Raw genomic sequence first — 18,996 nt, 5'->3', positions numbered from 1 at the left:
CCCGGAAGAGAAAATATCCCGTTGCTATCCTTTGTGCTAAACAGAAAAAAAACTTTCACAACAAAGAAACGAACAGAGGGAGAGAGGGTACTCCGTACACCAGAAAGGAGGAGGAGGAAAAAAAAAAAAGGCGCTGGCGTAGATTCATCGGTCCGGGCACCAAGGGAAGAATGCGGATAAACCGCCACGACCGCCCCCCCCCCCCCCCTCCATCGGCGACGCTGTCTCCGATAGCTCGGTCGGGCGGGCGGTGGAGCTAAACCCGTCTTGCCTGCATCCCGCTCTCGCCAAATTGTACTGCACTACGCTAGACTTTATTGCCTAGCTTACCGTAAGGGTTTTGCTCGAGAGTATTACCTATTTGCTTTGGCTGTGCGTTGCATACCCGTTGGCATCTGTTCGTACACCGTTTTCGACCAGTCTGTGGGTTTGCATTTGAGGCTATTGCTTGTTCATCTCATCCGATAAAATGAAGGCACGGATGAAATGAAGACAAATCATCAGGCGAAATAAGGCCCCTTCAGTAAGTAAATAAATAAATAAACGTGGACAGGCTGCAGCGCACGGGTGGCGTCATGCAGCGATGAACTCTGGGTCAACCACCACGGACCGCGTGGCATTCCTCAAAACAAGTCACCTTCACATTACACTTGAGGCTCAATCAAGAAAATATGCCGCAGAAATGATGTAGCCAGTTATCAATAGCAATATTGGTAGATGCCTCTATAGGAGGCACTATCGGGGAATATCCACACGTCATTCAAAGGTATATACACAGAAACGCCAATTATCCCACATGTAGTTGGGCGTCAGGTTCCAAACAGAGCAATCTCCCTCTGTTTCGCGAAGTGTCCGCTCCAAGTGAGGCTGTTGTCTGAGCCAAAAGTCTCGTTTTCGTCATCTCCCTTCCTAAGAAAAAGGCCGAAGTCGTAGTCAGGTTGTTTTTTTGCTTCCTGCAAGTATGTACAAAGAAGAGTTCTCAAGTAAGGTATGCCCAGCAGGCGGTAAAAGTGATCAACGCATCAGATCCAAGCGGCGGCAGCCATTGGACGTTGAGGTGCGTGGCTGTCGTGGAAGAAGCTGGCGAAGATGCTTTGGACCTCCGTGAGGTAGTCTTCTGCGGCGAACTTGCAGAGACCTTCCGCCTTGAGGGCGCGCTCCTCCTCGTACATGAGGTCGTCCTTGATGCCAAACTCCTCTGCAATTTCCGTAACCTGGGCCAACTCGCGGCCGAAGGGGTGTGGCTCGGCAGGCTTCTCGTGTCTCGGCTGGTGGTGATGCTGGAATGCGGGCGTGGGCACAGGCGGCACAGGAGCCTTGAGAGCGGGGGCGACTGAGCTATGAGACATGGTAGAGGCTGAGCTGGAACCCGATGACGCCCGTGAGGAGAATGTCATGCTGGCCTTGGAGGAGACGGTCTTGTCCGAAGACTTGGACATCTGAGAAACTGAGCGCTGGCGGGCAACGGCGTCGTATGACGCCTGCTTCGTGTGCGAAGGTGCGCGCTTGGGAATGGAAGGAATGGCGGGGACTTCGGGGATCGAAGAGTTGATAGTCTGGCCAGGGGCAACAAAGTAGCAGGACAGGTGGTTTGGCTCCTTGGACAGCTCGTGAGGCGCGACGTCGGGGCTGGTCGGGGGAGACGACGCGGCGGAGTTGGCGCTTTCCGAGTCCTCCTCTGAAGACTTCCTGGATGAGTTGCTCGAGGCATCGGTTCCGGTCCGGGGTCGAATATCGGGAGCGTTATATGAGAGCATGTTGGTGGTGTGAACAAGCTCCATAGGCGCAGAGATCTTGTGTCTGATGACGGGGTGCTTGGTGGTCTTGCTTCGCTGCATGGTGTTGCTGCGCTCCTTCCCCCGCGCGGCGTCGGAGAGATCGATGCTCTGCTTGACCCGACGGGTAGTAAAGGCTCGTGAGAGAGACGACATGTTGATGAGTGTGGGCAAAAGCTAACTCCGAATTTGACAGTGCGAAGACGTGGGCAAAACGCAAGGCCTTGCTGGTTGTGAAGTGAGCTTGAGTTAAGTAACGGAACGCAAGCGCCTGATCCGGGAGTAAGAGCCTGTTGTGCAGTGACGGACTGTGAAGAGCGGCAGATGGTGGTGAATAAGAGTGCTAGAGACTGCACTTGTGATTGGACCTGTGACCTTTACTGGCGTGTGAGGTGGATCTTGTGCTGCAAAACAGTTGCAGTCAAGTGAGCAGCAGGGAAGTGATGCCGAAAAAAGGTGAATGGGGGCGGTCACTAAGAGGATCTGCCGAGGGAGTGATCGTTGGGTTGATGGTGTGCCTGTGTGTCCGTCTGTCCACGGTGATGATGGCAAGAAGCAAGACAAATGATTAAGACGACGGGCTGGCCGTGGTGGATTATCCTGCGCGAGAGTTGCGTTGTGTTGCTATTCGTCCGAGACAATAGGTGAGGAGTCCAGTCCTGGGGTACTTTGGGAGTACGATGAGTCGGCGTCGATCCGGTTGAGACTTGATATTGTTGCTTTGTGAGCTGTGATGAGTCTTGGGGTGACTCAGTGTGATGAGGTTGATGAAATGATTGTGAGTGGTTTCGTTCGTGTGTAATGACGGACGGTTCGGTGCAGTATTAGCTAGCCGAAAAGGAACGTTCAACGTGTCGCGCGATATTTGAAGAGATAGGTAGAGAGTTGTGGGTGGTTTCTGCCGTACAAGTTCGAGCCCGCGACAAAGATGTAATGCTTTCGAGTACTCCAGGGAGGGAGAACGTCTAGAGAAAAGGCGAGAATAGAAACAAGACACAACACAAAGGGAGCGATGATGTGTTTGCTAGAGCAGAAGCGAAAGGGACAGGATCCTTTTTCCAATATGGGGAACGGAATAGGTTGAGGAGAAGGAAAAAAGGGAAGAGAGGGCGCGTAAATTGGCAGACCAGGGCCGGGCGTGTGGGAGTAATAATTGAATATTGCAGGTGCGATCTTCTCTACCTTATGGGAAGGCAGGTCGGTAGGTACCTTACTCCGTACCTACCTAAGGTGAAGTAGCTCTTTCTCGGTTCTAGATAGGCACGGTACTCCTCTCTTTCCTGCCTTTCTCTCTCTCTACCTCTCGCTTTCCCTCTCTTGCAACCTTGACGCGGGCCTGGTTCCTGGCCGAAAAAAAGAATGAATGGGGCTCGGGTCCCTTTGGGACCTGGGGGATGTCGCTCTTTGATTGCCCTATCGCCCGTTCTGGTTGGCTCTGGACGGTCTTTACTCGCAGGGACTGGAGCCAACGACTGGAGACTGCCACTTGCGGGTGGGCAAGAATTACTGGCGCCATGCCGCCATGCCACCATGCCTGCCGTCTTTCCTTTTCGCTTCACCAGCGCTCCCCCTGTCGACGGTGGGACTTGGCGAACTGAAAGGGAAAGGCTCCCTTGCTCCTCACAGTGTCTCCTAAGATGCCCCCGCTCATCCAACGCTAAGACCCAAAGGAGATGGCCTCTGCACCAATGACAGCTTGTGTTTGTCAACGAACCCCTGGCCCTTTCTCTTGTTTCCCTTTCCTCCACTCTCCACCGAGTATCCTTGGATACGTACCAATTATTCCACGGTCAACTTTTTGGCCGTCCACCTCACTCTCTTCCGTCACACTCACTCCCCTTTCAGTCCATCATCCATGCCCGCTATCCACTGTTCGATTTGAGTGTGTGCTGGCTTTGGTCCACGACCCTCCATCCATTAGGAAGAGGATGCAACCATGTGTCTGCCGGGCTCGCTGCGTGACAATCGCCGCCCATCCATCCGCCAAGAAACGTTTGGCTGGCACGACTCGAACGGCGGGATGGCACATGGATCGATGCCAATCGTCAGCCCAGAGTTCAAACAACCGTCGACAGTCGACCCAATCCTGCCGCCACCAAAAGGGGGAATCAAGGATTGCGATGATCTGCCTTCTGGAAAGAATGCCCAACATCGTCAGACCAGCACAGCCGAGACCAGTCCGGCGCGTCACTCGCTCTCCTTTGACACCTCTTCCGGTCCGTTGCCCTCGCTTTTGTCGGCCTCATTGGATCTTTCACTCTTAGGGCATCTTCATACATCCACAGAACGTCGACGGACCGGTGCCTTCAATACCAACACTACGTCCGATGCAGCGACTGCTGCCTCCACTTACGTATCCGCACTTCGCCAACTACACAAGCGTTGGCCTGCGACCGCCATGTATTTTCTCTGCCATATTGCCTTCTGTGTGGCGTACAGGTAACGAAGTCTTGGTCGGCACACAAAAGGAAACAGCCTTTCTTCAGGAAGCTTGACGTGGCCAACACGCATTTGTACTGCTCTATCCGGATGGACGGATCCTATCCAATTCTTTCACCACGGCCGTCATCACCAGGGGAGTATTCGAGGAGGGACCGAACCTCTTAATCAATACAATCGCCAATCCACCGGCACCTCGATCAACTCGTGGGCCCCGACGGACGCCGACCCGCCAACTCTGAGCGATTCGCACGCGGCACCGTTCACATCCTGGCAGAAGATTGTGCGATTCAAGATGTGCGAGCCGCGGCGCATCGTCAACCTGCCAGGTTTCTCCGGGAAGCCACCATCATCCTTGTCTGAACAGTGTGATATGATCCGCCTTGAACGGAGGAAAAAAGAAGGGCTGGACTGGGCTGTTGTAAAGTTGTGGGTTTCTTGTCTGTTGGACCAGTGACTGGAGTCGACGCCTCCAAGAATCAAGACAGCGTCAACCAAAAAGCCCAACAGCCGAGAAAGGTCTCGTGGCCGGTGGTTCCCGGCCGTCCCCAGTGGTAGCTCAACCAGACCGAGACAGAGGCGTCATTGGCTGGGTGTTCCGTCGTCCGCCATCCTCGCCCGTTGGCAGGCCCCCCTGAAGTTTCACTGTTTCATCCTGCGCCATCCCACCCCAGTGGCGCCGTGTGCCTTGCGTGCCTGCGCAAGCCGGACAGGGATCCATGTCGGCGTTCATGGCCTTTCACCAGTCAGCGCTCCTTGCGCTCTTGGGCCCAGCGATTTCACTCGCCCATCCGCCCCCGCAACCACACAACTCTCTGCTGCCCTTGCGCATCTTCCAGGGGAATCGCCTTGTGGTGGGGTGGGAACCAGTCGATCAGGAACTGCATTTTTCTCGCCTGGCTGCTTGCGGGAGGCAAAGACTCTCGGTCTAGAAGCCAGGAGAAATCCCTCAGCGACTTCGAAATCGCCCAAATGGCACCGTTGGCTGGTAATATTCTTCATTACACTACGGGTGCCTCGAACGATTGACGTGGGCATGGCCCTGCTCGAGCTTGATACTCGGAAGAACAAAATAAAGGATTGCATCCGCGAACAGACCTAGAGCAATATCCGGGCCTGGCTCTTATCCTAGATCTGATATCGATCCACCACCTCCTTCATCATGTCTACGCATGAAGATGTCAGGCTGTTGCCGCTCCCCCTTCCACGCTTTGTTCATGCTTAATTAGCGAGCCTCCCACCCTATCACGACACTGATACCCCAGCGCAGCAGTCAATGGATGTGAACACTGAACAACCTTTGGGGGCCACGCAGTCGTGGTTTCACTCGCTCACGTTTAGCCTCTTCACATATATCAGTCTCTGACGATGTGCTCCTCACCAACTATTTTCCCGGTTTGAGGCCATTGTTTGACGGGCTTGGCTATATGTGTCGACGAAACTAGTGTGGCCCATGCTTGGTGCTGTTCAGACGACGGCATTTAACTTCGGACGACTCGAGACTAACTTCTACACTGAAAGGCTGTTCTCCACCTGATTGATACAGGCCGTCTAATTCCTCCGCCGTTTTCAACAGCGCCAGCCCAGAGTCGTCATCATCAGTGTGATGTATGTGGCCTACGGCTTTCTAAGTTCTGGGCGGGCGCCGGAGACTAGTTGGGCCTGCGGTTTCGATCCATCTGGCCAAGCCTGCGGGAAAATTCCCCTGGCGATCTTGGATCAGACAGCGAGCAGGCTACATCTGACAACACATGTGAAAGGCCCACCATCCATGTTGTTTAGCGTCTACCCTAGTCCTCATCCTCGTCCATCGAATCGCCATCCTGCTCGCCCTCCTCTCCTTCGTCTTCGCTGGAGCTGCTGTCATCGTCAAGAACGCCAACAAGACGGTCTTCCTCGACGCCCTCCGGCTTTTGCGGGACACGCTCAGCGAACGCGTGTCGAACGGCGGCGTTGGTGCTAGTGTCCCACACATGCATGGTTCCGCGGCTGCCAGCAACGGCGAGTCTGAAAGCCACCTCAGAATCGGGCGCAAACTGCGTTGAGAAGATCTTGCCAACGTCCAGGTTGCGAGAGACAACCATGGAAGGACCGCTAGCCTGGATGTTCCACAGCTTCACCGTCTTGTCAGTTGAGCCAGTGGCCATGAAGCCGGGCACGATGGGGTTGATGTCGAAGGACGAGACAGACTCGTCGTGTGCCTGCAAGGTCCACACAGCCTTGGTCGCCTCGGGGGTTGACGGCGCATTGCGGATATCGTTGAAGTGGATGATTCCGTTCTCCGTGGAGACGTAGAAGTAGTTGGGGTCGTGGGGGTCCCAGCGAATGTTCTCGACGTCGCTTTCGACACCCCATCTAGGGGCCTTGGCCTCGGGAGCTCTCATATCTGCGGCGACGACCGTTCTGTCGTAGCTGCCACTGAGCAACACGGTGGACTCGACCGAGTGCCACGCGAGAGAGCACACCTTGTCCGTGTGGTAAGTGTATGACTTGGCGCACTTGGCCGTGTGCAAATCCCAAAGCTTCACCGTCTTATCTGCAGAGGCAGAGGCCAGCAGGTTCCTGTGTTTCCTATTCGCGGCAAGGGCGAGGACGGCGTCGACGTGGTACTCGTCGTTAGCCTTCTTGGCCTTCTTCTTTTTCTTTTGCTTCTTCTTCTCTTCTGAGCCCTCGCCGGCCTGACCGAGGATGGCGTTAGGGTACAGGGAGTCTACCGTGTCGAGATCCCAGACCTCGATATCGGGGTCCATGGTGCCGATGGCGACGAAGTTGGCCGTCGAGTCCTTGTCAACGCCGGCCTTTTGAACGGGAATGTCGAGCCACTCGACGCAAAGGGGGATCGCAGGCAGCATGATGTCGTGGTGGACATAGAGGTTGTCGGCGGCGTCCTCGTAGACGTAGACCTCGAGGTGAGCCATCTCATCTTCGACCTTGGCAGCGAGCAGGAGGTTGTCGGTCGCTAGGATCTGCAGGTCCTCGCGGTCCTCATCGTCGTCGTCCGGTCCACCATTGGCGGGCAGGGTGATGTACGGGTCGTCCTTATTGGATTCGTAGTAGGCTAGCGACTTGATATTGCCAAACATGGCCATACCTTCGCCCTGTCCGACCTTTTCCTCGTCCTCTTCATCGGTGTCGTCGTAATGCTCGAGGTCGTACTCCTTCAGATCGTCGTCGTTGATATTGACCCTACAAGGTGGTCTACGGTTAGCGAACCATGTGTATCCTGCAGACCCCCGCTCAGCGAGCGGATAGTTTAAGTCAAGACTAACTGTTCGGCCTTCTTGCCAGATGCGCCTGTTGTCGCATCGTCGTCGGCGGGCTTGTCGGCGCCCTCCTCCTCGTCCTGCGCCTCCCTTAGGTCCTCTTCGGCGTCATCCAGCTGCAGCTTGGCGAGTTCGGCGATGCGCTCGTACTCGGACTCGTCAAAGGTGTATTTTGAGGGAAAGGGTGCCGCGAAGCCTCGGGGCACCCAGGTTGATGTTGTGATCATGGACATCTTGAAGACAATGTGTTCCTCGGAAGGTCACTAGTGACTGAGTTTATTGCGCGCGCGCTTTCAAATGCACGCTGGCTGTCGAAGTTGGCAGAGTAGTTGCACAACTTGAAAGATATTTGAGATTTACTTGACTGGGAGAAGTCAAGTCGGTATGCGCAAAGCGAATTCTCCAAAATTCACCAAGTTTGGGCGACTGTGAGAAAAAAATTCCCGTCGTGGTGGGGTTTATCTTATCTCTTCCATTATCGATAAGACACCTCGAAGATTTTGGGGTACCTAGGCTCTAATGTAATTAGTTCACATGTACTCCGAAAGGTAGCTGGCTAAGGTAATTCTTGCACGCTTCAACTGAAAGCGTCTTATCATATAATCAATCAAGGCACGAGGGCTCTTTGAGACCCTATTTGAACGTTTCTTGAAAAAAAGGAGAAGAAAAAAACAGAAATGCATTAGCGGGCAGAATGGTACCTCTTAAGTCGAGGCCGTGTTCAAGTCGCGTTCATTGCATTATCGGACCCGTCAGTGACGTCTGTTATGGATATACACATAAGAGAGCCAGACCCGTTTAAACCGTCTGGCAAGGTGCGGCCCCATTTCTCAAGCTTTGTTTACTTGGGGTTGCCTGCCTACATGCAATTCTAAACTGCATGCCTCACTACATTTCCGATACTCGAAATTGAATTCATCACATACGCACGCTGGGCCTCACACATCCAAGGAAACTCTACTCCGGCGACGGGTCAACGAAGATAATAATCACGCCAAGAGCAACAAACGCCAAGGCGACGAATTGCGCCATCACAGGAATCACAAAATGTACGACAACAGAGATGGATCAGGGCCCAGCTTCAAGCGCCGGAGGATAGACGGAGGGCGATTCCAAGATTCGGGCCGCTCGACACCGCGCGACGCCCGCGCCGCCGAGACACCGGCAAGAGACGTCCCCGAACCCACCGACGAAGACTCGAAAGCGCTGGATCGCGACTGGTACATGGGAGACGAGTTTGGCGGCCACACCTTCGGCGACGACACACACAATCCTTTCGCCTCGTACTCATCATGGGAGGCCGAGAAGCAGGAGGCGGTCAAGGCCGAGAAGATGACGGGGCGCTTCGACGCGCGCAGGGAGCAGAGGCAGAGGGAAAACGACGCGTGGGAGACGAATCGCATGCTCGTCTCGGGTGTCGCGCAGAGGAGGGATATGGGTGCCGATTTCGACGACGAGGAGGCGACGAGAGTCCACCTTTTGGTGCACGATCTGCGGCCTCCGTTCCTCGATGGACGAACCATCTTCACAAAGCAGCTGGAACCCGTGCCGGCTGTCCGCGACTACCAGAGCGACATGGCTGTGTTTAGTCGGAAGGGAAGCAAGGTGGTGAAGGAGTCACGCCAGCAGCGGGAACGGCAGCGGCAGGCGCAGGAGGCTACGAGCATGGCTGGAACGGCTTTGGGAAACTTGATGGGCGTGAAGGAGGACGACGGCGACAGCGCGTTGCCTGTGGCGTCGGAGAACGATGTGAAGAAGGGAGGAGAGAAGGAGGAGACGAACGAGAACAGCAACAAATTCAGCGACCACATGAAGAATGATGATGGGGGCAGCAGTGATTTCAGTCGGAGCAAGACGTTGCGCGAGCAGAGGCAATACCTACCTGCGTTTGCCGTTCGGGAGGACTTGATGCGTGTCATCCGGGAGAACCAAGTCATCATCGTGGTGGGCGAGACGGGATCCGGCAAGACGACGCAGCTGACGCAGTTCCTTTACGAGGACGGGTTTGGAAAGTCGGGCATGATCGGGTGCACGCAGCCGAGGCGTGTGGCCGCGATGAGTGTCGCCAAGCGTGTCTCTGAGGAGATGGAAGTCAAGCTGGGCAGCACGGTGGGCTACGCGATTCGTTTTGAAGATTGTACCAGCAAGGACACCGTCATCAAGTACATGACGGACGGTGTCTTGTTGCGCGAGTCGCTCAACGAGCCTGATCTCGACAGGTACTCGTGCGTCATCATGGACGAAGCCCACGAAAGAGCTCTCAACACGGATATCCTCATGGGTCTGTTCAAAAAGATTCTCCAGCGACGGCGAGATCTGAAGCTCATCGTCACGTCTGCGACGATGAATGCGAAGCGCTTCTCCGACTTCTACAGTGGAGCGCCGGAGTTCATCATCCCAGGCCGAACTTTCCCCGTCGATGTCATGTTCCACAGGTCACCGGTCGAGGACTACGTGGATCAGGCGGTTCAGCAGGTCCTGGCCATCCACGTGTCCATGGACCAGGGCGACATCTTGGTATTCATGACGGGACAAGAAGATATCGAGGTCACCTGCGAGCTGATCCAGAAACGTCTAGATGCTCTCAACGATCCCCCGAAGCTCAGCATCTTGCCCATTTACAGTCAGATGCCGGCAGACTTGCAAGCAAAGATTTTTGACCGCGCGGCGCCAGGTGTGCGCAAGTGCATTGTTGCGACGAATATCGCCGAGACGAGTTTGACGGTCGACGGTATCAAATACGTGGTGGATGCTGGGTACAGCAAGATGAAGGTGTACAATCCAAAGATGGGTATGGACACTCTTCAGATCACGCCAATCTCCCAAGCAAACGCGTCGCAACGATCAGGACGTGCCGGTCGAACAGGACCTGGAAAGGCTTTCCGACTGTTCACGGAGAAGGCGTTCAAAGAGGAGCTCTACATGCAGACGATTCCCGAAATACAGCGTACGAATCTGAGCAACACGGTACTCATGCTCAAGTCCCTGGGCGTCAAGGATCTGTTAGATTTCGACTTCATGGATCCCCCACCACAGGACACCATCACAACGTCAATGTTCGATCTGTGGGCCTTGGGCGCCTTGGACAACTTGGGAGAGCTGACCACGCTCGGTCGAAAGATGAGCGCGTTCCCAATGGATCCGTCCCTCTCCAAGCTCCTCATCACGGCCGAGGAGTACGGCTGCAGCGAGGAGATGATCACCATCGTGTCCATGCTCTCCGTCCCCAACGTCTTTTACCGACCCAAAGAGCGCCAGGACGAGGCGGATGCCCAGCGCGAAAAGTTTTGGGTCCACGAGTCGGACCACCTGACGTACCTCCAGGTGTACTCGGCATGGCGGTCCAACGGCTGCTCGGATGGGTGGTGCATCAAGCACTTCTTGCACCCCAAGTCGCTGCGCCGCGCAAAGGAGATCCGCGACCAGCTGCTCGACATCATGAAGATGCAAAAGATGGAGATGCTGAGCTGCGGCATGGACTGGGACGTCATCCGCAAGTGCATCTGCAGCGGCTACTACCACCAGGCGGCCAAGTACAAGGGTTCCGGGGAGTATATCAATCTGCGGACCAACCTCGGCGTCCAGCTGCACCCGACGTCGGCGCTGTACGCGGGCCACCCGCCCGACTACGTCGTCTACCACGAGCTCATCCTGACGTCGAAAGTGTACGTGTCGACCGTCACGGCGGTGGACCCGCACTGGCTCGCCGATTTGGGCGGCGTGTTTTACTCTGTCAAGGAGAAGGGGTATTCCGTCCGGGACAAGCGCATTACCGAGACGGAGTTCAACCGCAAGATGGAGATCGAGGCTAAGATGGCCGAGGATAAGAAGAGGGAGGCGGACCGGCTGGAGGCGGAGAAGGAGAGGTTGGAGAGGAGGAGGACTGGTGGGGGTGCGGCGGCGGCGGCGGGGGGGAAGAAGATTGTCACACATGGGGCTGTGAGGAAGCCTGTTATTAAGCGAAGGGGTAGAGGCGTTTAGCGATCTTTTGTTTTTGGTGTTTTGGATAGAATCTATGAATCCCCGAGGGGTTTGGGTCCCTTGAGACTTGACTCCTGTTTATCGTCGCAGCTTCTAGACCCGGTGACTGAAGAAGATGCCACGAGGCATATATACAGTGTCGCAAAAGGCGAGCATCATTTTGGCGTGAGCAAGGCCATGTAAGATAACAGTGTCAAGATACAAAATACTTGACGTGAGCACCAAAGTATTGATGGTTCTTATTGCGGGCTGAATACACACCCCTCCGGAATGAAACGAAGGGAATACCAGGAAGCTTGTGCAGGAACTGGCTCATCGTAAGACTTTTGAGGAATCAGCTCAGCACTTTCAAGTTATCAATTGAGCATGTCCCGCCACATATTAAATACCTCCCGTGCTCCCATCAAAGCCAAAATCAAGAAGTTGGGCATAACCCTAATAGCCAAGATCGGGAGCAACCACAGCAGGTCTTTGTAGACGTTTTTGAAGTTAGTAACGTAGGAAGTGTTCACGCCGCCACCTCCTTTTGCGGTCGGCTTCGACCAGGCGGTGGGCTCGTGATAATCGCTCTCGGGAAACCTCATACGGCCAATCTTGTTCCGAGAAATCTTGGCCTTTCTCTAGTGTCTGTAGTGTCTTCCTCGAAGCCTAGGGATAATGCTTACGCGGCAGAGTCGAAGGAATAGCAACGCTGACGGGCCGATGTAGTTTGAAGTGACTTGGTGATGTTCGCAACGTTCGAATGGCCCCCGGGGTATCATAGAGGGGCACACCGCTGAAGTCTCTGTTGGCGCGTACTTCTTCTGGGCGGAAACCAGTATCGCCAATTGTCGTTGTGTTTGTCAGGACAGGGTATGTCGAATCTTGGGGCCTTTGTGTATCAAGGTAACTCCTAATGTCTTTGTAGCTTCCGGTAAAAAAGCATCGCGCCATTGTTGTTCTGTAAGACATCGCTTTGACAGGAGACACACTGGGCAGCAATGCTGAACCGATGAGGTGTGTTCGTCGCTCGACATTTTAATTGAATTGATGTGCGGTAGTGGCAAGGTTGCGGTGTGTGCGAAGACGCCGGCGGTTAGTCCTCCCACAGCCAAGAAACCAGTGCTGGAAGCAATCGCGCGGCGCATACCGCGGGCTCGCGTCAAGCTGGCTTAGGTGGAAGACGAGGTTACAAGTCCATGAGACGCCCGTCTTTTTCCAGCGTCTAGCATGCATTCCGTAAGGCTTAGCGGTAATACCCATGAGACTAAGGCGCCGACGGACTGGTGTAGTCAACGCACTTGGGGGGCTAACTGATACCGACCGCAAGGGACGAGGCCCTGGTGAAGGAGTTCCTGAAGGAGTGCAACATAACCAGAGGTCAGGGTGACACGAACGCCAAGCTGCTGAAGAAAACAATGCACAACAGCCTGAACCTTGACCTGGAGTTGTAGTACCTTGGACCATCTCGCATCTTGCACCCTTTTTGTATCAGCTCTGTCATCCTATCATATTTGCAGTCTCCCAGGGGGCGGCAACGCAGCCACTGGTGTTCCGCAAGGTCATGACCCAGAAGGAAAACACTCTCTTGGAGGTAGAGAACGCTGATCTGTAAACTTGCGGAGGTCTTATTCCTTCACGCAATATAGCTATAATGATGTTGGTACATGGTAAACGGGTTTCTCTGCCTTCGCGCGTTCTAACGGTCTTGATACTAAAGCAAATCGAGAGGGGGGACGTGGGCTTGGCTTGTAGCATACCGGTCTTTCCTTGTTCTATCTGATCAAGAAGCAGAACATGTTGCTCAAGTCAAACATTCCCTGTGAGTATTGTGGGTACTCTATCAAGTCTACTGTCATCGAGATATGCTTGTCGTGTTACTGGGCAAGCAAGGTCCTTCCCAGGAAAAGAAAGTTGTTAAGACGCAGTCATGGCGATAATATTTCACCACCTACCCCTCTCGATCTCGGTCTCCTTACTAATGTTGTTCTTCAAACAGAAGTCACTCAAGCGACAACTCATCGCCGAACTGCAAAGTCCTTTTCGTCCTGAACAAGATCTCTCTCCTCCTGGTCAAGCTTGACAACCCTGGCGGATCTCGGTCCCTCGTCAATGTCCTTAAGCAGCTTCTTCAGCGCATCCTCATCACCTTGCGCCTCTCCCTCAACCTGTGCCCCAGCCGAGTCAGCAGCCAGGTTTCTCAGAAGCGCAATTCCTCGTCAAATCCCATGTCGATCAATGACTCCCGGAAATGATGAAAAAAAAAAAGTACCCAAAGCTCACCTTGTTGTTATCAGTGTTGCGACACCATCCCGTAAGACCATATTCTGTGGCTCTCTTTTGCGTAAAGTACCTGTCAACCGCATCGCTTCGTCAGTATCATACTCTTACAGAGGTGAATATCGCCAATTCAATTGACACCCAACTGGTCCAAACGAAATTGAAAAACCGTGTTGTCGGAAAATCCCATCACATACCGGAATCCGACACCTGAATTTGTGACGTCAGTGTGTCCCGAAATAAAAAAGTCACTTATCACAAGTTCACACCCCTCCCTTCTTATCCAGATAAAAGCTCGGAGCTCATGTGGAGGGTGAGGGAGGGGCTGCAAGAAACGTACCTTGCACTTGACCGCCATGGGCCAGAAAGTATATCTAACTTCTCTTCAGTATGTCTAAAATCCTGTCAGTGGAGAAATTGCATACCCTCTTCACCATGTTGACTTGCGATCCGATTTTCAACGACTGTAGATGAAGTTGCAAGGCCTCAGAGAGTGAGGATGCACAGAGGTTAAAAGTAGCTCGGAGCTCCCCCTCGAGCTTCTTGCGACATGCTTGCCGTTGGCAAAGACAAAAAGTGGGAACCAACCTGGTGGGGGTCGCTGACACCGTCACACCGATGACATCCATGCCAGTGGGTTGCACTTACATGCCTGACCCCCCTTGTCCAGTCCATTATCGATAGGCTAATCCTCGGCATTCTGCAAGGTGGAGTTTCCTGGCGCGGCCTCAATCGCCCGGGCGAATTTGCGCCTTCTGTCCACGTTCCGATTTACAACACACACATCCACCTATCTTCACATCCTCGAAATCAACGTCCAAAAACGTCGCACCCAGGACAACCCGCCGAGTTTTAAATCCAGCGCACAGACAACCAGTACCAGCGCGCCCCGGCGCTCACTTCAACTCCATCATGGCGCCACCCGCCGACGAAACCCCAACCACAGACGCGGCTCCGGCCCCGGCCCCGATCCTCTTCCGCGCAAACAAGAAGCGCAAAGCAGGCCTCCGCCAACGCGCCGCATCGCCCGCCGCCGATGACGACGACACCGCCGCAGCCTCGAAATCAACATCGACAGCAGGAAACACCACGACATCTGCACCAGCCACGGAAACCACCGCCGACGAGGGCCCCGAAGCACACATCCCCTCCGCCCTCCGCCACCGCGCTCGGAAGCGACTCAACGGCGTAGGCTTCTCTGCGCGAGGCACAACCGCCCTCGCCGGCGCCGGAGGAGACGACACAGACCCAATGAGCCTATCATCATCATCGCGCGCACTTGTTTCCGTCCCAGCACAAGCCCCAGACGACGACCCCCTCATCGCAAAGCGCTTCGCGCCGCAGACCGGCGCAGCAGCGACTACAATCGTCAACAAACACATGTATGTATTACCCCCCAAGGGAAGCTCCACTTCTCATCCTTCCTTTCCATCCCGACGCCAGAGGCTGATCAAGCAAGGATGGAATACATAGAATCGCACCTCTCTAACCGCAACCCCCCACCACAATCCGAACCACCAACCTCCTCCCAACACCAAGCCGCCACCGTCGTAACGAATCCGTCAACAACAGCACCCTCCGCCGGACCAGCCGAACTTCCAGACCCCAAAAACCACCCCATCATGCAAGGGAAACTAATGGAAGTCGACCTCGGCGACGAAGTCCGCGCCCGGAACCAAGCCATGACGGAAAAGGCAGCCCGCCGCCTCCTAGGCGAATCCGTCGACGACGATACCGGCGGCCGACGAGCCAAGAAACCCCGCCTCGGCAGGGACGGTAAACCCTGGCGGCCCAGGAACAGGCGCACCAGCGACGACATCAAACGCGACCAGCTCGTCGAGGAGATTCTGCGCGAGAACAGACGTGAGTTTTTGCACCGTCTCCTTCAATGGGGCCAGCAAGCACATGCTAATCTGGAAACCTTACTTAGTCGACGTCTACGATGTACCAAAACCACAGGAACCCCAAAACGAAGGCGACGGCGACGCAGACGACCGCATCGCCGAGGAATTCCGGCGCGAGTTCATGGACGCCATGGTCCAGCGCCAACAAAAGAAGAAGACGGCAGCGCCGGCGGCTCGCGCCGGGGCTCGCAAGGCCGATGAAGAAGTCCTCAAGGGTCCGAAGCTGGGCGGTAGCCGCAACGCTAGAGCCGCCATGCGCGATTTGCTTTTGAAGAAAGAAAAGGAGAAGGACTCGAGAAGATGATGAGCCCATCCAATTTTGCTTCTCGTATACATTAGTGACAAAGACGAGTTTTGAATGATACCCATGATCCAAAATTTTGATGTTATAGCTTAGATTGATTTAAATTCATAATTGGCATCTATAAACCAATGGAGTACTCCTAAAAAAACAGTTTGCCTGTACCCACCCAGAACAAATTATCAATAAGCCAAAAAAAAAAAAAAAAAAAAAAGAACAAAAAGAGAGGAAAAGCAAGATCATAACGACGTGCAAGCCGACCCTTAATCCTGTAATCGTTTTGATATCCCATACTCTGCCTGTAGCATCAAGAAAAAAGAGAGAACCACACCTATCCAGGACTGTCACGAGTCACTAGTCCGTATAATAATGTAAAGAATGTGGAGAAACCGGCTCGTGAAAAGCTCTCTGTCTAAGCTCTCGCGAAGTTGCAACGCCGGGGGTATTATCGATGCGGTGAATCCTTATGCCAAGCTTTGATGCTGTATATGCGCATTGGCCCAATCCAAGACGCCGTGTGTGATTTCAAATGCAATTTGTGGGCCTCAGAGCTCCAATATTTGTGCGTAACGTATGCATGATGGTCGTTGACAAGACATAATAATCACCGGATGTCAAGCTGGAACGGCTTGAACCGACCGCCGATTGTTGCGCAACGGGGGCATTTGCGGCGAGCCCCCTGCTCTGCCATGAGAACGTCGACACACGCCTGGCACAGACCGCAGATGCATTCTGTGCAGGCGTATGAGTCCTTGAGAAGTGAAACGCTCTGACAGGCTGCGCAGTAGATCTGGGTATTCTGAGAAGAATAACTTGGTGATGAATCCGATAGGCCTCGCGACTCGATGTGGAAGTTCTCCCCGCTTTCACCGCTTTCAACCGACGGGAATGGGTCAATTGTGTCCTGGCTGTAGGATGGCGGGGTCAAGGCCTGCTGCAATGGCGAGGCTTGATAGTTCCCTACAGCTGTCGCTGATGGTAATCCATGGTGCTGGAATGGCGGCAAAGAAGCCCGGTGAATAGAAACTGGTGATTGAGGCATCTGGATAAAGGTCAGAGAATGTGAAGATGCGAGCGCATGAAAGCTTCTTACTGGAGTCCTATCCTCATCGATGTCGCCGGCAGCTGATGCAGCTTGATCGGCGGCATCGATGAGATCTTCCCATCTCTTCCCATAGTCTGCAGAAGGTTCAGCCGATAACGCCTTACGGTCATTGTTACCTGGTCTAAGCCGTTCGTCGTTTTGGATCCGCCGAAGCCAGTCTGCTGCCGAGCCGCGAGACTTCTGCTTCTTGTGGTGCGCCTCTCGGCCTCTCTTGGTGACGGACTGCTTCCTTGGTCGGGCAGGTCCTACAGCAGGCCGTTGGATTGGGGGTAATGTTGAAGAGCGACCGGGGGGCGAATTCGCCAGAATTGACGGCAGAATATCCCGTGGCCGACTGGAGTTCATAGCTGGGAATGGCTCGCTAGTAATGTCGTTATTCGTCAAGTGCAGCGGAGGCAGCTCAATTGATGTCCTTGGAATGCGGCGTCCCTCCGTGTCTGAGTGCCAACCCTAGTAGCGCACATTTGATTAGCAATCGTGGTTCGAGTTTGTAAGTCAGTCAGGGGAGGATGTTCTAACTCACCATTTCCTCCCATTCGGGTTCGACTTTGTGACCGTGGAGCTGAGCCAGCGCCGCAGCAGCACTGGCAGCGGGGAGCATGGAACCAACGGCGTGGTCGTCCATGGTTCGAGGCGTGCCCGGGTTACTGTTATCATACATGTGATGGTCGTGATTGAAGCCTTGAAGATGGTCAATCTTTGGGGGATAGCCCTGGATTGAGAGGGACGAACCCTGGGGAACAGAAGTTGCGCTTTGCTGCATTGGACGTTCGGATGGAGGAGTGTTGATCATGAGCATGAAGCTTTCTTCGGTCGCTGGGAGCTTCGAAATGTAGTGTTCTGGATGAGCGCGGCGAATGTGTTCTTGCATGGAGCGATATCGTTTTTCCTAAGGAATTTATCAAGTGTCAGAGTAGCGTTCTCGATTTTCCCTTGGTCGAGTGGATTTTTCGCTGTAGTAATCAAAGCTCTCTCTGTGCACTGGGTCCAAGTAGAGAGGTGCAGCAGCGCAGACGGGGGCAGTGTTGGTCTGCTTGTGGCGAAGAGGGCGTCGTGAGGGAGCAATGCGGCAATGCAGGCAGCACAATGAGACTTACACCGATGCATCTTTTCCTACAGCTAGATCCATCCTGATTCCGCAGAGGACAGACGACCTCATTGTTGGAGTCGGTGATTGAAAAAGAAGACGTGAGAGAAGATCTGGGCGGCATCTTGACCCCACCATGCGCTTGAGGGCTGGTATCGATACTGAGCGGGGTGAGGAGCGATAAGTGCTGTTACTGTCGTAGCGTATCGCGAAGCGAGGTCAATTGAAGGCGACTGAATATGTTGGAGCTTGAGCATTTGACGGTTCGACAAAAGGCTGCGATATTTGGTGAGCAAGAGTCTAGAGCTCTGGAAGCTCTCGTCTTGAGGCGTGTTACAAAGAGTGTTTCGAAGAACAAGGTGTAATGGAGGGGGAGGAAAGGACGGGGAGGAAGAGGAAGAGAAGGAACCTGATTTTGGGGGCAGAAGGGAAGTTGACCGAAAGCAGTAAGTAGCGGTAATGGGGAAAAGAGAGGTACTGGACGGGCTAGGTAGGGGTGTGGCTCGGTCTGGTGGGTATCTCATGGAAGGTACCCAGGGCAGGTCCAGGTCAGGTCAGGTCAGGACAAGCTACCTTGCCTTGCCTTACCTTGCTCACCCAGGTACATCATGGTCGCAGCCCAGTCACATAAGGCCAGTTATTACGCAGCATGATCTGTAGCCAAATGAGTCCCTACTTACACGGCTAGGCAAAAGAAGTACGGACGGATGATAGCAAGGTGTGTGAGCAAGGAGGGAGCTTGGTTCGGAGTCTGGTAAAACCTTGCCTGTTCTTCTCTCACTCGTTCATGTACTTACTCTGCCTTAGTCTTGGACAGTAGAGAGTACCTAGGTAAGGTAGGTAAGCAATGGCTGAATCGACGAAAGCAAGACAAGATCCAAA

The 18,996-nt window shown here is 54.1% G+C and overlaps 8 protein-coding genes across 8 annotated transcripts; 3 read left to right on the top strand and 5 right to left on the bottom strand.

Annotated features, from left to right (window-relative positions):
- Positions 1-1,022: 1,022 nt before the first annotated feature.
- Positions 1,023-1,931, bottom strand: CLUP02_12325 (uncharacterized protein; the record flags this gene model as incomplete). Its single annotated transcript, XM_049291289.1, has 1 exon — positions 1,023-1,931. The coding sequence occupies one exon, from the start codon at positions 1,929-1,931 to the stop codon at positions 1,023-1,025; it is 909 nt and encodes a 302-aa protein (XP_049148434.1).
- A 1,532-nt stretch (positions 1,932-3,463) lies between these two features.
- On the top strand, positions 3,464-5,316 carry CLUP02_12324 (uncharacterized protein; the record flags this gene model as incomplete). Its single annotated transcript, XM_049291288.1, has 5 exons — positions 3,464-3,619; positions 3,697-3,991; positions 4,061-4,214; positions 4,251-4,643; positions 4,692-5,316. 5 exons carry the CDS (start codon positions 3,464-3,466, stop codon positions 5,314-5,316), a joined length of 1,623 nt encoding a protein of 540 aa, XP_049148433.1.
- Positions 5,317-6,004: 688 nt separating this feature from the next.
- CLUP02_12323 (WD domain-containing protein) lies at positions 6,005-7,710 on the bottom strand (the record flags this gene model as incomplete). The annotated part of the gene is made up of 2 exons (XM_049291287.1): positions 6,005-7,400; positions 7,484-7,710. 2 exons carry the CDS (start codon positions 7,708-7,710, stop codon positions 6,005-6,007), a joined length of 1,623 nt encoding a protein of 540 aa, XP_049148432.1.
- An 814-nt stretch (positions 7,711-8,524) lies between these two features.
- CLUP02_12322 (helicase associated domain-containing protein) lies at positions 8,525-11,458 on the top strand (the record flags this gene model as incomplete). The annotated part of the gene is made up of 1 exon (XM_049291286.1): positions 8,525-11,458. The coding sequence occupies one exon, from the start codon at positions 8,525-8,527 to the stop codon at positions 11,456-11,458; it is 2,934 nt and encodes a 977-aa protein (XP_049148431.1).
- A 239-nt stretch (positions 11,459-11,697) lies between these two features.
- CLUP02_12321 (uncharacterized protein) lies at positions 11,698-12,391 on the bottom strand (the record flags this gene model as incomplete). Its single annotated transcript, XM_049291285.1, has 4 exons — positions 11,698-11,781; positions 11,848-12,078; positions 12,124-12,176; positions 12,232-12,391. 4 exons carry the CDS (start codon positions 12,389-12,391, stop codon positions 11,698-11,700), a joined length of 528 nt encoding a protein of 175 aa, XP_049148430.1.
- Positions 12,392-13,455: 1,064 nt separating this feature from the next.
- CLUP02_12320 (acylphosphatase) lies at positions 13,456-14,154 on the bottom strand (the record flags this gene model as incomplete). Its single annotated transcript, XM_049291284.1, has 5 exons — positions 13,456-13,605; positions 13,721-13,790; positions 13,915-13,927; positions 14,058-14,091; positions 14,143-14,154. 5 exons carry the CDS (start codon positions 14,152-14,154, stop codon positions 13,456-13,458), a joined length of 279 nt encoding a protein of 92 aa, XP_049148429.1.
- A 181-nt stretch (positions 14,155-14,335) lies between these two features.
- Positions 14,336-15,925, top strand: CLUP02_12319 (uncharacterized protein; the record flags this gene model as incomplete). Its single annotated transcript, XM_049291283.1, has 4 exons — positions 14,336-14,350; positions 14,402-15,099; positions 15,177-15,580; positions 15,648-15,925. The coding sequence occupies 4 exons, from the start codon at positions 14,336-14,338 to the stop codon at positions 15,923-15,925; spliced, it is 1,395 nt and encodes a 464-aa protein (XP_049148428.1).
- Positions 15,926-16,526: 601 nt separating this feature from the next.
- On the bottom strand, positions 16,527-17,898 carry CLUP02_12318 (uncharacterized protein; the record flags this gene model as incomplete). Its single annotated transcript, XM_049291282.1, has 2 exons — positions 16,527-17,477; positions 17,551-17,898. 2 exons carry the CDS (start codon positions 17,896-17,898, stop codon positions 16,527-16,529), a joined length of 1,299 nt encoding a protein of 432 aa, XP_049148427.1.
- Between the last annotated feature and the right edge of the window lie 1,098 nt (positions 17,899-18,996).

Source organism: Colletotrichum lupini, chromosome 6 (genome assembly GCF_023278565.1).
Source record: "Colletotrichum lupini chromosome 6, complete sequence".
NCBI lineage: Eukaryota > Fungi > Ascomycota > Sordariomycetes > Glomerellales > Glomerellaceae > Colletotrichum > Colletotrichum lupini.
The sequence above is the reverse complement of the archived record's forward strand: the minus strand, read 5'-3'. Positions and strand labels throughout refer to the sequence as shown.